At 31.9% G+C, this 14,016-nt stretch overlaps 1 protein-coding gene across 2 annotated transcripts; it reads right to left on the bottom strand.

Moving 5' to 3' along the window:
* Positions 1 to 5,114: 5,114 nt before the first annotated feature.
* On the bottom strand, positions 5,115 to 11,706 carry LOC137928879 (tenascin-like). 2 transcript variants are annotated; one of them, XM_068771884.1, is made up of 7 exons: positions 11,591 to 11,706; positions 9,366 to 9,506; positions 8,396 to 8,530; positions 7,661 to 7,801; positions 7,052 to 7,192; positions 6,177 to 6,332; positions 5,115 to 5,251 (listed from the first exon to the last, which is right to left on the bottom strand). In XM_068771884.1, the coding sequence occupies exons 1-7, from the start codon at positions 11,682 to 11,684 to the stop codon at positions 5,130 to 5,132; spliced, it is 930 nt and encodes a 309-aa protein (XP_068627985.1). In that variant the 5' UTR covers positions 11,685 to 11,706; the 3' UTR covers positions 5,115 to 5,129. The 2 variants fall into 2 exon arrangements, with proteins under 2 accessions (XP_068627985.1, XP_068627984.1); XM_068771883.1 differs by lacking the exon at positions 7,661 to 7,801.
* Between the last annotated feature and the right edge of the window lie 2,310 nt (positions 11,707 to 14,016).

Genomic DNA, 14,016 nt, shown 5'->3' with positions numbered 1-14,016 from the left:
TGCTAAATCCAATTTTTATTAAATCCAATTCAAATGTGTATCAGAATGTAGAGCTTGAAATTACTTTATTTATTGTATTTATAAGACATAAAGTTTAATAATAAATAATGAAAATTCCCCGCACTGGCCTTTTGAGTTTGCTGACTAGCTAGAAGTCGGTCGAAGCTAAATCAGGCCATTACAGTGGTTGCGGAACGATATAAATCGAGTTTTTGACTCTTTTTTTGTAAAAAACGAGAGATTTTTGTACCAGCCATGACTCCGTGTGTTTAAGAGAAAAAATTGCTTTAAAATGCTTTGGATTGAGTCAAATGATATTTCAACTTTTGAAAAATAGACTCTTGGTTAATGTTATTGACGGTCCTACCAACCTAGGAAAAAAATTACCTGCCTTCCTAAAGCCCTTGACTATTAAATGACAATTTTACCTAACTTTTTGACAGTAATATAACATAACTATATAGTGATCAGCAGAAGAATACGGATTTAAATTTAGATTAAAAAATTTATAATAAAAGAAATAAATATTAATTTCATTAAAAATTTAAAGTAAGAATTATGCGAATTTTATTTCTTAAAAATGATATCGTCTAACTAAATTTTCAACGATATTTATTTCTTTCTAATTTACTTTACAACAATTTTAATTTGTTTCGAATTTCATTCATTTACTTTTGTAATTTTCTATGAATACAAGTAGCTTTTGTTTGACTTCACTAACCACTATCAATTAACAAAACGTTTAGTTTAACCATATTTTGTTCTATGCTGTTCAAATTACAGAAACCAAACTTTGTAATAATTTAACAGGTAATAAACGACTTTCACGTTTAATAATTGAATACCTATTAATTTGTCCTTCAATATAAGTTGTTTAAATATATTTCAGTTTGTTATTAATTTTGAAACAATGTTTTAATTTTTGAAGTATAATTTCGTGTATTTTAGTCATAAACAAAACAATTTCAATTATAAGAATTAATTTTGACAAGGGTCTATTTAAAAATTGAGACTTGCGATATAAGTTGCGGACTCGATTTTCCGCAAACACACTTTGTGTAAATTATATAATTCGTCCCATAAATATACATCAAAAAGAAATCGAGCAGATAGTGACAAAAAAAGAAAATAAAAAAGCTTACTCGCTCTCTGTATAAAGTACACAACTTTCTCCGCTTTGAAGCTCGATTCCGCTGAAGCTGTAAGAGAACTTAGACTTTTACTATTAACATCATCCAAATTGATAGAACCTTACAAAAGCATGTGCAAAATACCAACTGCCTCACATTTTTAAAATTACCAATAAGTATTAGGGTATCATATTAGAACAAATATTGTCATTGTATGAATAGAAAGAAGAATTAAGTGATAGATCAGTATTTTAATCGTAACCGATATATTTACTCAATAGCAGTATTTAGTTAGAGTGATGTCGTTCAAACAAGACTTTTAAATAAAGGGCTGTGATTAGTAACTTTTTAAGCATACACACACATACTAGAAGGTTTAAACTACAAATTATAATACTACTAAATAAAATCTTATTATTATTATTAGCTGTTTACTTAACTATGTGGCTTAAAACGGTCTCCCGAATTTATTACGAGTCTTCTAGGTCAAGGAAAATCTGCATTCTCGGTTGTAACGCTAAATGTAAGCCATTTTGCAAATGACCCAGCACTTAACAGAATATTTTGATGAAAATCATGAGGTTTTCGGTAGCGGTAAACAATTTGAATTTGAATTTCGAATAAACAACTAATTAGAAATTTACCTGTCTATGTGAAATCGGTTTGTAATATAATTTACTATTACACCCAAACGGTTTAAAACTGTAAAATGTAACGAATCCAAAATTGTTTAAATAAGTGCGTCTAGTCTAAAGAGCCATGTCAATTAAAGTTTGAAAAATATCCACTACATAAATAAATGGACTCTCTATTTTTTTCTTTTTACTTCTTTTTCTTTTTATTTTCTGCCGATAGACGCCCACTGTAAGGCACGATGACTGGCGGTGAGCTGCCCAAATCCAGCGACTTTCCGTCATCTTAACTATGTTGTCCACTGTCTCGTGGTCGCTACTCGAGATACTTTCGGCACCAATGGTTATCTGTGCCCGACGAATTTATTAAATTGTTGTATTTCCTGATAAATTTGTTATTTATCTAATATTTTAAATTTTTGTGCAAATAAAAAATTTGCTTTAGTATGTACTAAACAACATGACAAATTTTGTTTAGTGCATACTAAACAAAATTTGCCATATCATATTAGAATGTATTTACATAAATTTGTGATGAAAAATATTAAATTTAATATTAAATCAGTTAACCTTTTCGTTAATGTCGCGTAACCAATTTCAAGGGTTCAGGAGAGCGTATCGGTGTTAATATAAAGCCTAAAAACAAATTTTCTATTCCTGGGCTAATTTACTTACCAGTTTAAATAAAATGTCATAATTTTTGCAATATGTACGTAGGATATATAAATAAAATATTGTGTGTAGTTGACACAAGAGGTATTTCTTAATACTCACGTTAATTATGATACAAAATTTATGAGCGTGAACAGAAGCGAGGAGGTAGCTGCACCAAAAGTATCTTTCTATACGTCTTGCAGCTCCGGGTTCTTGAGAATAGAGTTAGATATAACTCTACTTGTTGTAGTTAACTACTGAAGGATATTTTGAACTGCTCACAAGCGAAGGTTATCAGAGCCTACTTTGACAACCAAAGTCAATTTGCAGAGAACGTGAGTAGGCGATTATGCACATGGAAGTGGCCAGACACTATCAAGTGGCAACAATACGCCATTTTGGATCCATCGTACTAACGATAGCCGAAGAGTTTTTTAGAGACTAGTTTTACAGAACCATATTTAACCTACAGAAGATATATATACAAAGACTTGATTTTAGTTTAATTTTCCTATATCATCTTCTGTGATGCATTCATCGTCATCTCTAATTTCATCATCAAGTAAATCGAGAAACTATTTTGAAGCTATATATTTATCATTGACAAGTGAGGTGGCAGTAGACAGGGCATGTAGACGCTGGATGCAAGCTGAATTGGACCTTTTGGAAGCCTACAGGAAAGGCAGTATCTAGCAGTGTGTTAAAATGATGATGATAACATTCGCTGTATATTTAATTGTCTAGTAATGCTCACAACTATTGGTGAGCAATTAGAATAAAATCATTTCAAATCGAACTTTTTTTACATTTAACTCGTAATTTAATTTACAAGTATTTTAAGTTATGGACATTTTAAAATTGAGTAAAAGAATATAAAAACTGTATTTGTACATAAATCAGGATCGAAAAAAATACGAAAACATGAATAAGAAACAAAAAAATTTTGCATAACATTTCATCCATCTAGCTTATTGAACACGTGTTATTTTCCGGCCAATTGTTTTTGAAGTGAGTATTTGAAAATTTCATTAAAACTTGCCCAAACTTTTTCCATTTGTCATTAAGTGTCGTTAGATCAAATAAAACAAACTTCATTGCATCATGTTCAAACACGTTCGTTTCGAAATATTATTGTTTCTTTAAAACATTTGAAGCCGTGATTTAGCTGCGAGTTTATTATAGAGTTACGTTATTTTAATCAGAGAATTTTAATATAAACACGTGTGAAAATTTTGTTAATGTTTTTTTGTTGAGATAAAACTTTTTACCCAAAAAAAAAGATTGGCGCCGTAAACAAATAACGGCATTAATTCGGTGCGATTCGCTGTGAAACAATTCCAATATATAGAATGCATTGTGACAGATTTCCGCATCGGTTAATTCTAGTATCTTGTAAATCTTTTACACGGGACAGTTTTAGTGGAAAAAAATATCCTTTTTTTACACTCTATTAGTGATAGGAATAAATTTTATTTTGTGTCATCACAAATAGTTTTTTACCTTGTCTACTTTTCGGTTCTTTGAGTGTCCATTTAGTTAGAAAGATTGGGTGATAACTTCCTTATCTAGTCCATACGAATTTTTTCTTTAAATATTAACTTAATAAAGACTAATATACATAAATAATAAAGACAGATAGTCTCTTTGGTTAATTTCTTTAACTTCTGACCCTCGATAGAAATTTCTATTGTCTATCTCGTACTGTCAACAGCGATGACCTTTTCTTGTGTCGATTGCGTCTTCTTCAATCAAAGTCTAGAAAGTCTTCATCGATCAATATCACGCCAGGAACGTGCTTACTCCCAACAAGTTAGTAATTTAGTAGTACTATTTCATTTCAAGCAATAATATTTTTTTATGGATTAAGTTTGTCTAAATACATAAATGCACATATTTTAATGGATTACACGGAACAATAAAGTCTGTTTTTATTTAATTATTGTATTGCTTATTTACAGCTAGAGCTTTAAAAAGAACTTAGTAGAGAATAGAGCAAAAATAATGTATCTGCGAACAACGTAAGTGGATGAAAGAGAAATATTTACATTGAGATATCTTTTTGTCTCCACCCTCTTGTATCACTATTGTACGGCGAGCTTTTTTATCTCTTCTTGCTAAAGCTCACAGAGAACAAAACGATCATTTAAAAATAACAGTTCTGTTATTGATGTGCTGGTGAACAGTAGTAGCCCATGAGACTACTTGCGATCGTTGGTCACGGTTTCGATTCTCTAGATACATTTTTATATAATTTACTTTGGATTAATTATATAGCATTGCCACTGTTTCTAAAGAAGTTTTCATAGGATGGACGCAGCGGCCTCTGTGTACAATAGTACCGTACTGTGATCGCCAAACTGCCTGCCAGGCGTGTGGCGATTATGGTATATACCCCCATAGATACATTTAAGTAGGCTTATGACTGGCATTGGTCGCCTATGGGCTGAAACTACGACGATAATGGCTGTTTCAAGCAGCTTTATTTTCGGCTGAAATATTGACGATTATTGTAAGCGAGAGCTAGTTTATAGCTATTTTATATACGACAAGTACCAAAGAGCGACTGCCACAGCTACCACTATTATCTGCAGCGGTTATGTAAATAGTAAAAAATGTTTTTTTTTTTTAAAAACAAACGAAAAAATACTTAGCAAAGGAGGGTAGGTTTAAAAAGTAATTTATGTTTATACTTGTTTAATCATTTACTATGTTTTTAGAAACATTTACATTGGTCACCCAGACACATACCGCCGTGGTTGTGCATTTGAATGCACATCATGTTGCATATCGAGAAGTTGCAGGCTTTTACGTCCTCTGATATTTCATTTTCATCATCTGAAAAGAAAAAATAACAAAAATAATGTACGTATTTACATAACAAATATTCACTGTAATATTAACCGTCAAATGAAAATGACTATTGATTATACTACAAATTAAGAAGGTATAACTAACTTAGTACAATGATTGATCATTAAATTGCAAAGCAACCCACGTTTATATTCAACCCAAGATAACAGGCAGGCATTTCACATTTCCTATAGAAACGCAAAGTGAGGTGGAAGAAATTCTTCTTCAAGCGCTAACGCTCTCTGAAATGGTAGTCATGTAAGCTTTATAAATCCTCTTAATAATTCAATAGTATAACAGTAAACGGTTGAGTTTAGGTTCAGCTTTCTCGTGTATCATTAAATATGAGTACTAAACTTCAATCGAATGACAGCCTAATCTAAGCCAAGCATTTATTTATTTATTTACTTTTTTGGAAATAAACAGTAACAAAAGGCAGTAAGAAAGTACAAAATTAGAGATATAAAATTAGTTACAATTGTTACTTCATAACTATCTCACTAAGAACATTTAATGATTTATAGTCAAACAATGACAAAACAAATAAAAATATTACTAAACAGGGATCAAAGATCCAGCGCATTCTGCATATCAAACCGCAATAATTACAAGTCACAGCAAACTGTCACGTTCCAATGAGGTTTAAATTGTATTTTGTGTACTCAATAATTTCGAACGAAATTGTCTTATAAAAGATACGAGAGTGCACGAGAATATATCAATATCACTAATATATGAATTATATCACTAATTATGAAAATGTAAATGCCAACTAGCAAACTTTAGAAATGACATTTTAAATATAAAATCGCTCATAACAATAAATTCCAAAGTATGGATGATACATCTATTTGAATAAATCGGTGATGAAATTATGATATAGAGACGGTGTACTTATTTTATTAACTACCTTTTAACTTCTTCATAATATCACATTTGCATTTGTCGTTCACACACACGCCACCCGGAAAACCGATCCGACGACACGTCTGGTCACATCCGAGAGGGCTGCAATCTTTTAAAGATCTGTCATTTACTGATGTTACCTCGTTTGATGAGTCGTTATCTAAAAATATTTCATGGTTCAGTTACATATACTTTTAAATATTATGAAAAATATTCTAGATAGGTGGCTAATTTACTTAAGAAAAAATTGTTGGTGCATTATTTATCATTGTGGTGAAACTTAATATATATAAATGTATTTAGACGTAAGCTCAACTTTCCTTATATCTGAAATCCACACAACTATGATGAACAACTACGACCTAGTCAATGAAATAAATACATATAAATTCATAGTTAATTTGTTTGTGATGGAGGCAGGAGCGAAAGGGATAACAGCGAAATCTTTCTGTAAGCTACTAAAAAGTTTTGGTCTGTAAGGAGCAAACATCAGATAATTTTTGGAACGAGCCTCTAAAGCAATTGGGTTATTACAAATTCAGTTAGGTAGGGAGAGAAAGGTGGAATCCTTAATTTTGGAATGTCAAGAGCAAACATCAACCCATTTTTGGAACGGGCTTTTCAAGCATTGGCATTGATGGAAACACTACAAATCTGGTTAGGTAAATAAAAGAATTTGTTCGTTGAAAGTGAACACCAATGCTCAGCAAACAAGTGCTACTCAGGTCGTTACCCTTGAGCATCGTGTCAGCTATTATTCCTACAACACTATGGAACCGGATTTTTCTAATATATTTTATATCAACACAACAATTTACGTGACGAATTAGCGATTAGCATTAAAATTTAATTAATTTTAAGAAAGTTACCAAATGTTACCTTTAAAATTTCTTAAAATATCACATTTGCATTTTCCGTTCACGCAGACGCCTCCAGGAAAACCGATTCGACGACATGTCTGATCACACCCGAGAGGGCTGCAGTCTTTTAAAGATCTCTCCTCGTTTGACACTTCAGAATCTAAACATTCAATTTTTAATGAAATACCTTATTTATTAAATCTCGTACGATGTTCCTAATTCTCCAGTTTTCGTAATTTTTATGACCAACACAAACATCATTTCAACCATAAGATGTTCACTGCTTTTTTCAATAGTAATAATAAATTTCCAATAGGATCGGTAGGTAGCTTCCTGAATCCAGCGTCTTCCGATAAACTTAACAAAGTCATCAATACACCTTTTGGGTGGATGGCCTAAAGTGTGCTTGCTTCAATCTTAGTACAATTTTACAATCACAATAAAAAAAGGAGAAGAAAAAACCTATTGTTTGAATGTTATGAAATTTACCAAGAGACGAGGACATGGCGGTGAGGTCTCCTCAATCGGACTTTTTTTATTTACTAAAACTTAGTTATGTGACCAGATGAGAAGATAAAGCAAAAATTAGGGATAAACATTCAAAATTCATAAAAGTGACCAAGGTAACCTCTTAAATTTCTCAATATATCACATTTGCATTTTCCGTTCACGCAGGCGCCACCAGGGAAACCGATCCGACGACACGACTGGTCACATCCTAAAGGACTGCAGTCTTTGAGTGATCTCTCATCGTTTGGTACTTCAGTATCTGTATATATTCAACTTTTAAAATAATATCTTATTCTTTTAATTCCGTACGACATCGCAGAAGCTCTAGCTCTTGTTCTGTTGATTTCTTTTTGTCAATACAATTAAAACTTACTTTCATCAAGCAGTGTAGTTTCTCACTGAAATGTCTAATAATAAAAGTAGTTTCAGATCATCGTCGTCAACATGTCAGCCGGTAGACGCCCACTGCAAGGTATAAGGCCTCCTTCAAAGATCGCTACAATGATCGGTCTAGCACTGTCCGCATGCAGCGATTTCCCGCGGCCTTGACTGTGTTATCAGTCTTCGCCGCCTTAACCGGTTCGCGGTCACTACTTGAGAACCCTTTCAGTTAATCATGCAAGACTATATTTGTACAAAGTTTGTGAACAGTACGGAATGTATCTGACTTTTCCGATAGCATTGTATGTTTTGTTTGCACGTGAGAAATAAATACAGTTATTTCAACGACAAGAGGGTTTTTATTTGGACTTTCATTTAAATATTTATAACAACTAATAAGTGTATTGCTATTTTGATGATTATGGTCAATGAAAATAAAGTAAAGTAAATATGTTAGCATTGAAATATGTACCTTTCTTTAAAATATCACATTTGCATCTGCCGTTAACACACACTCCTCCTGGAAAGCCTATACGACGACACGACTGGTCACATCCGAGCGGACTGCAGTCTGTCAACGACTTAACTCTCCTTAATGTGTTGATATCTAGAAATATTTTTTTACTGTTCAATATTTAATTCTCTACTTTTCATAGATTTAAGGCGTTTCAAGATGAATACGATCTCCAGAAATGAAGACAAGACTGAGAAGAAAGAGTATGTACTTCTTACGGCAATAAAAAAACTCAAATTATAATACGTTCCTCTCCTTCCGTACTCTTTATTAAAATATATTTTTTTATACATTTAATAATTATTCATTTTAACTTTCGTTTTTTTATGTCGTTAATTAGTAAAAATTAAAGCTAGTTACGAAGTAATAGACGAGATACACAATAGGGGTATAACAAGTTTCTAGATTTAGCAAGATTTTAGATAGTGTAGACGTAGAAAAGAATATAATACAAACAGAAGACTTACTCTATCTATATATCTATACCCCAAGAAAAAGCAAAAAGTACACATTGTACATTTTCTTTTAACCTTTGTCTCTAACCTATTTTGGACTTTATTATAAACAAATAATTTACAAAATTTCGAATTCGAGGACTAAATATAAAATATTGTCCTAATTTTGTAAATCATGACTGCCTATAATAATTCAAATGAAAAATTTAAAATCGTTATCAATTGATAATTTATTCAAATTTGTATATGTAAATTGAATATATCCCCACTATGAGTTTTATACGAGCCTTTTTTCAGGTTATCCAGGAATTAAAAATTACATTTAAGAGCATTTATAGTTAGTATATACCAAGTATCTAGTTAAAACAGTGATGTTCCCAATATCATAAATGTTGCCCTTTTTGGTATTTTGGTCGGAGAAATCTTTTTAATTAATTAGACTATTTTTGAAAATCAATGTAACTTATAATTACCTTTGGCTTGCAATCTATATGTACAGTCGCATACGTCACCGTTGCATGTACCTTTATTGAAACCCAGCATATGGCATATAGCGCTACACGTTTGCGGATTGCAACCGTTTAATGTGTTCTCGTCGCTTATAGTCTCCAAACCTGAAATTTTCAATTAATATTCAGTCACATATTTTACTAAGTGTTTTAATTACAAAGTAATAAAGCGTTCTGTAGTAAAAGAATTGCTTACAAAATACTAAAATCATATTGAATTTTAAATTTCTACATTTATATTTATAATAATCGATAATTCATGCACATTACAAAAGCAAAATAATAATTAAAAAGAAATAATTAGATATAATAATTTAGTGTTAAAGAAACAATTTGCATGTTAATATAATTCAAAATCATTATATACAGTTGGTAAACGACAGGCTTGCCTAATCCTAACATCAATAATATGTAACGTTTTGTATTTGTTCATTGTATATCTAACGTGACCTTTCCAGTGAGCGATCAAGAGAGAGAGAGAGAGAGAGAGAGAATGGCTATGCTTAGCGTTTCGCTGCGAGATCGAATAAGATATGAGGTGATCCGCAAAAAGTCCACGATCACCGCCGTAGCTCGAAGAATCGTTCGTCTAAAGTGGCAGTGTATATGGCACATCGCTTGTGCAACCGATGGCCGTTGGAACCGAAAGTTTCTCGAGTGGCAAGAGTGGTGTGATCTTTCGGGAAGGCTTATGCCCTGAAGTGAACCTCCATCGGCTAAAAAGAAGAAGATGAAAAAGAATAACGTGATCCTTAGTTTGGGTCTCATTGGAAAGGTCACAGTCGCTCAACGAGTAATGGATGGATATGCTTAAGATTTCTCTACGAGGTCGTATCATGGTTGAAGGAAACAGATATAGCTCTGCATCTCCCACAACACAGATAACCGCAGAGAAATTTAAGTTCTGGTGTGAGGACCACAGATCAGCAAGCGTAGCGTCCAACAATGAGATCGATACATGACTTTGTTAAGTTTGTCGTTGGAATAGTCAACCGGTACTATTAGAAATCTATGTCCAGCGAGACGTCCAGCAACTGAAATATTGATTATGTAACCTGTCATCAGGTCTACATTCATGTCCAAAAGTGACAAATTGATCAGAATTATAGAACGTTCATTTGGTGGTCAAAATAAAATCCAGCTTAGCACCATTTCTACACCATTTCCTTTTGTCCTCCCATGTCGCGATTTAATCAGGAATCGATATATATATATATATATAACTGAGTTACGGTATTTTATGTATGTATATACACGTAACTCAGCAAACAAAGTTATTAATATAAACAAAGACGCAATTTAATGTAAGCTGTAACACATATATTACACTTATACATATGCTACGTATATAACAGCTGAGCCGAGTTTTGCAACTAAAGTCTAATAGTTTGTGTACCCAGCAATATCCCTGAATACACACATCAGAGGAACGAGTAAAAAAATCTGTAACGGCTTCCAAGTATAAAAAAAATTATAAATTTAGATACAAAATATCGGTAGAATAGAGTACACAAAAACAAACTTGACACTAATCCGCGTAGGAGTATAATTAGCTATGTTAATTGAAATTTGAAAGTTTTCACGTGAGTGAATAAACGCTTTTTTCTTTCAGTAGGAGGTATTATAAGGTTCCAATAATTTCAATATAAGCTTCAGTATATTAATACTTAGTAATTTATTTGGTTTATTAATGATACACTTTTGATACATTGATCAAAAATTGCGAAATCCTATTACCATGTTTTTTTTCACCACATAAATAATGTGGTGAAAAAAAATTACTGAATTATGGTAATACTTTGGTACTGTTTAATGGAAGACACATGTATAGGGTTGACGAATTCAGCATCATCATATTAATAATTAGCTGATGGCCTCCTACTGCAAGACATAGTCTTTGGGCTAAGATCTTCAGAGACCATTTCTATCTCGGCGGTCCATCTTGTTGTGCAATATATATACGATACGAACTTAGTAACTCATCTCTTAACAAGATTGTAAATAGTAATTGCGAAAAAAAAATCTGTTCGCCTGGATGACCTTGAGACACGTGACGTCACGATAGTTAACTAAATTTGCTAGTAAATATAACAACGTGTTATTTTTGCACATTGCTGCGCGGTATAAATAGTAATTTAAAGGAGTCTAATATGTCGTTGTGTTTTTAAATATTACTTAAAAAAGTTTACCATTATTCTCTATGGCGTCGAACACGTTAACCACAACAGAGGCTCTTGCGTAACCAAACAACGCGATTATTGCAATATGTTGCAAATAACCCATTTTTACGAACTTAAAGACAGTTGTTCAGCAACTAACAGCTTAAACTAAACTAGTGATACCGAACCAGGGCTATATAAAGGGAAGAGATATGTGGCCGGGAATTAACCTCGCCTTTGGCAAGAACCGAGTGAGTCATTGAAGCGGTTGTTGGGCGATTTTTTTATATTGCAGTTACAAAACAATAGGTAGGATATTTAATATTAATAAGCGAATCATTACTTCATATTTGGTAAGGTGACTACCAGTTGCATTTGTACTTCGATGTGTTAATATAAATGACAATGAAATAAAAAAAGTATTGACATTTCATTTAAAAAAAAAACTATTACCAGACGATGGTTTTGCAGGGCAAAAAGGCAGAAATTCCTTTAAAAAACAGAATGTAATTACTAAAATCTGAAATAACCCAACCTCGGTGTTATCAAACGTAGATGTTAGAATTTGTATTTTGATTTTTGTCATGTATGTATATAAGCGGACATATATGTTCATGTTCTGAAGCAGTGGAGCAAGATTTTTATTTAATTTATTTTAATATTCTTTACTGTACACGCTCGTAAAAAATATACATAGTTTCATAATATTAAGGAAAAAAGTACTATAGGCTGTCTTATCACAGGAGGAAGTTTCTACTTTAGAATATCACAACTACATATTATTCATTAACGTAAATAAAAACTATGAAAAAACTTCGGAACACCTTCTTATTGTAAAAGGCCTCAACCTATATTATTGTCTGTTAATCGCGAGTCCTCATTCAAACTTCAAGCAAAGAGAAAATATTCTACTTATTGACAGATGGCGAATTTCTATTGACGCTTTCAGTGTAACAAAACCATCACTTATGCGCCGTGAGATTATGTGAAACATCCGTGATATTATTCCTTTCGATTTATTCACAATAAATAGCCATGCAAATTTGACTAGCATTCCATAATTGCGTTCCTTATGGAACAATTATACAGTTTACTCCACACAACAGTCTTTTATTTTATTTAGGATAGAACACCCCTCTCTACTCCTATAATGTCAATCATTTATAACTTAGTGATTAAGTAGTTGTTTTATTCACAATTTTTTAGATTTTGTTATTGACAAGTCTATTGCGATAAGGACAGATAGTATTACTGATTTCTCAAAATCGTTCTTGAACCAGCTGAAAGCCAAACCAATGAATAACTTTCGTGCATTTTTTGAAAATTATGTGCAATATATTAATAAAAATACATTTATATGTACCATTCCCTGTGGTCATTAAGTAAACTAATCATGAATTTTTTAGTACCAATTACATATTACAACAAATCTAGTAATCTTGAAAATTTAATTAAAAATGTAAAAGTCTTTCCCGTGCAATTGCAGAGGATTTCTTGGCGGGAATACCGAAAAAAAAAAACATATCCATTCAGCGACACACAAAAGTTTATAATCAAAAGGTTAGTAAGTAACAATGTCAAACATTAAAGTTATAAAAAATCGACGAAAACAATATTAATACGAGTAAGACATCAGGTTCTTTAATTTTAAAAGGTTTCTAGGTAAAACTGATAAATAAAATAATGATTTCAAAATAAAATTGTGTAAAAGCTTATCAAAAAGAAATATATTTACTAGTAAAAAGTGCATCATTCTTGAGGGAAACTTATCTTAAAGATAAAACCTATCGAATGTTTCCTGAAACTACTTATATTTTGTATTTAAACCAACATGTTAATATTTGTTATTAAATTCAAACTTAACGGCATTTCCTAGATAAAACCCGATTAAATATTGTAAAGTTAATTTCCATAGGTATCTGCATTTGTAAATGTTAAAAATAAAACGATTTTTTTAATATATATGGTAATTTTGACACTAGCATCATCAATATTATTATAAAATCGATTTTAATTTCACCGCAGGATTTAGCTTGCATCCAGCGTCTTCAATTGACCCTAATGAGGTCCATATGTTAACCTTTTGGAGGAGATCATCGCGAGAGAACCTGAAGGCTACCACGCTGAATGTAAGTAGTCAGTGACAAAAACTAATTCAACTATTTAAGAAACAAATATTTTCAACACGGTATTGAGATTTGAAAAATGCTTTCAAGTTCCTGTTCTAGAATGTTCCTTAATAATAATGTTTTCAACGTTAAACTGTTCAAATCAATTGTATAAATATAAGCTTTCTAGATGAAAAACAAGACTGAGCTCGAAGGCAACGAGCAACTGGTTTAAATATTCCATTAGCTCTAATGGAATGCCGCAATAGCAATCACAGATGTCTATTTCCGTATAACGTATTCCATTTCAACCCCATTTCAAAATAAATGAGCTTATTGTAATTGAAT

Source organism: Battus philenor, unplaced genomic scaffold (assembly GCF_028537555.1).
Source record: "Battus philenor isolate CCGP_79_NKW_IND1 unplaced genomic scaffold, ilBatPhil1.0.hap1 SCAF_4, whole genome shotgun sequence".
Classification (NCBI taxonomy): Eukaryota; Metazoa; Arthropoda; class Insecta; order Lepidoptera; family Papilionidae; genus Battus; species Battus philenor.
This window is presented reverse-complemented; position numbering and strand designations above follow the sequence as displayed.

Coding starts and splice junctions, on each gene's coding strand:
- LOC137928879 (XM_068771884.1), bottom strand. CDS start 11,684: ATGGGTTATTTGCAACATATTGCAATAATCGCGTTGTTTGGTTACGCA. Junction 8,531..9,365: donor ATATAGATTGCAAGCCAAAG/GTAATTATAAGT, acceptor AAATATTTCTAG/ATATCAACACATTAAGGAGA. Junction 5,252..6,176: donor TATTATGAAGAAGTTAAAAG/GTAGTTAATAAA, acceptor TTTTCTTTTCAG/ATGATGAAAATGAAATATCA.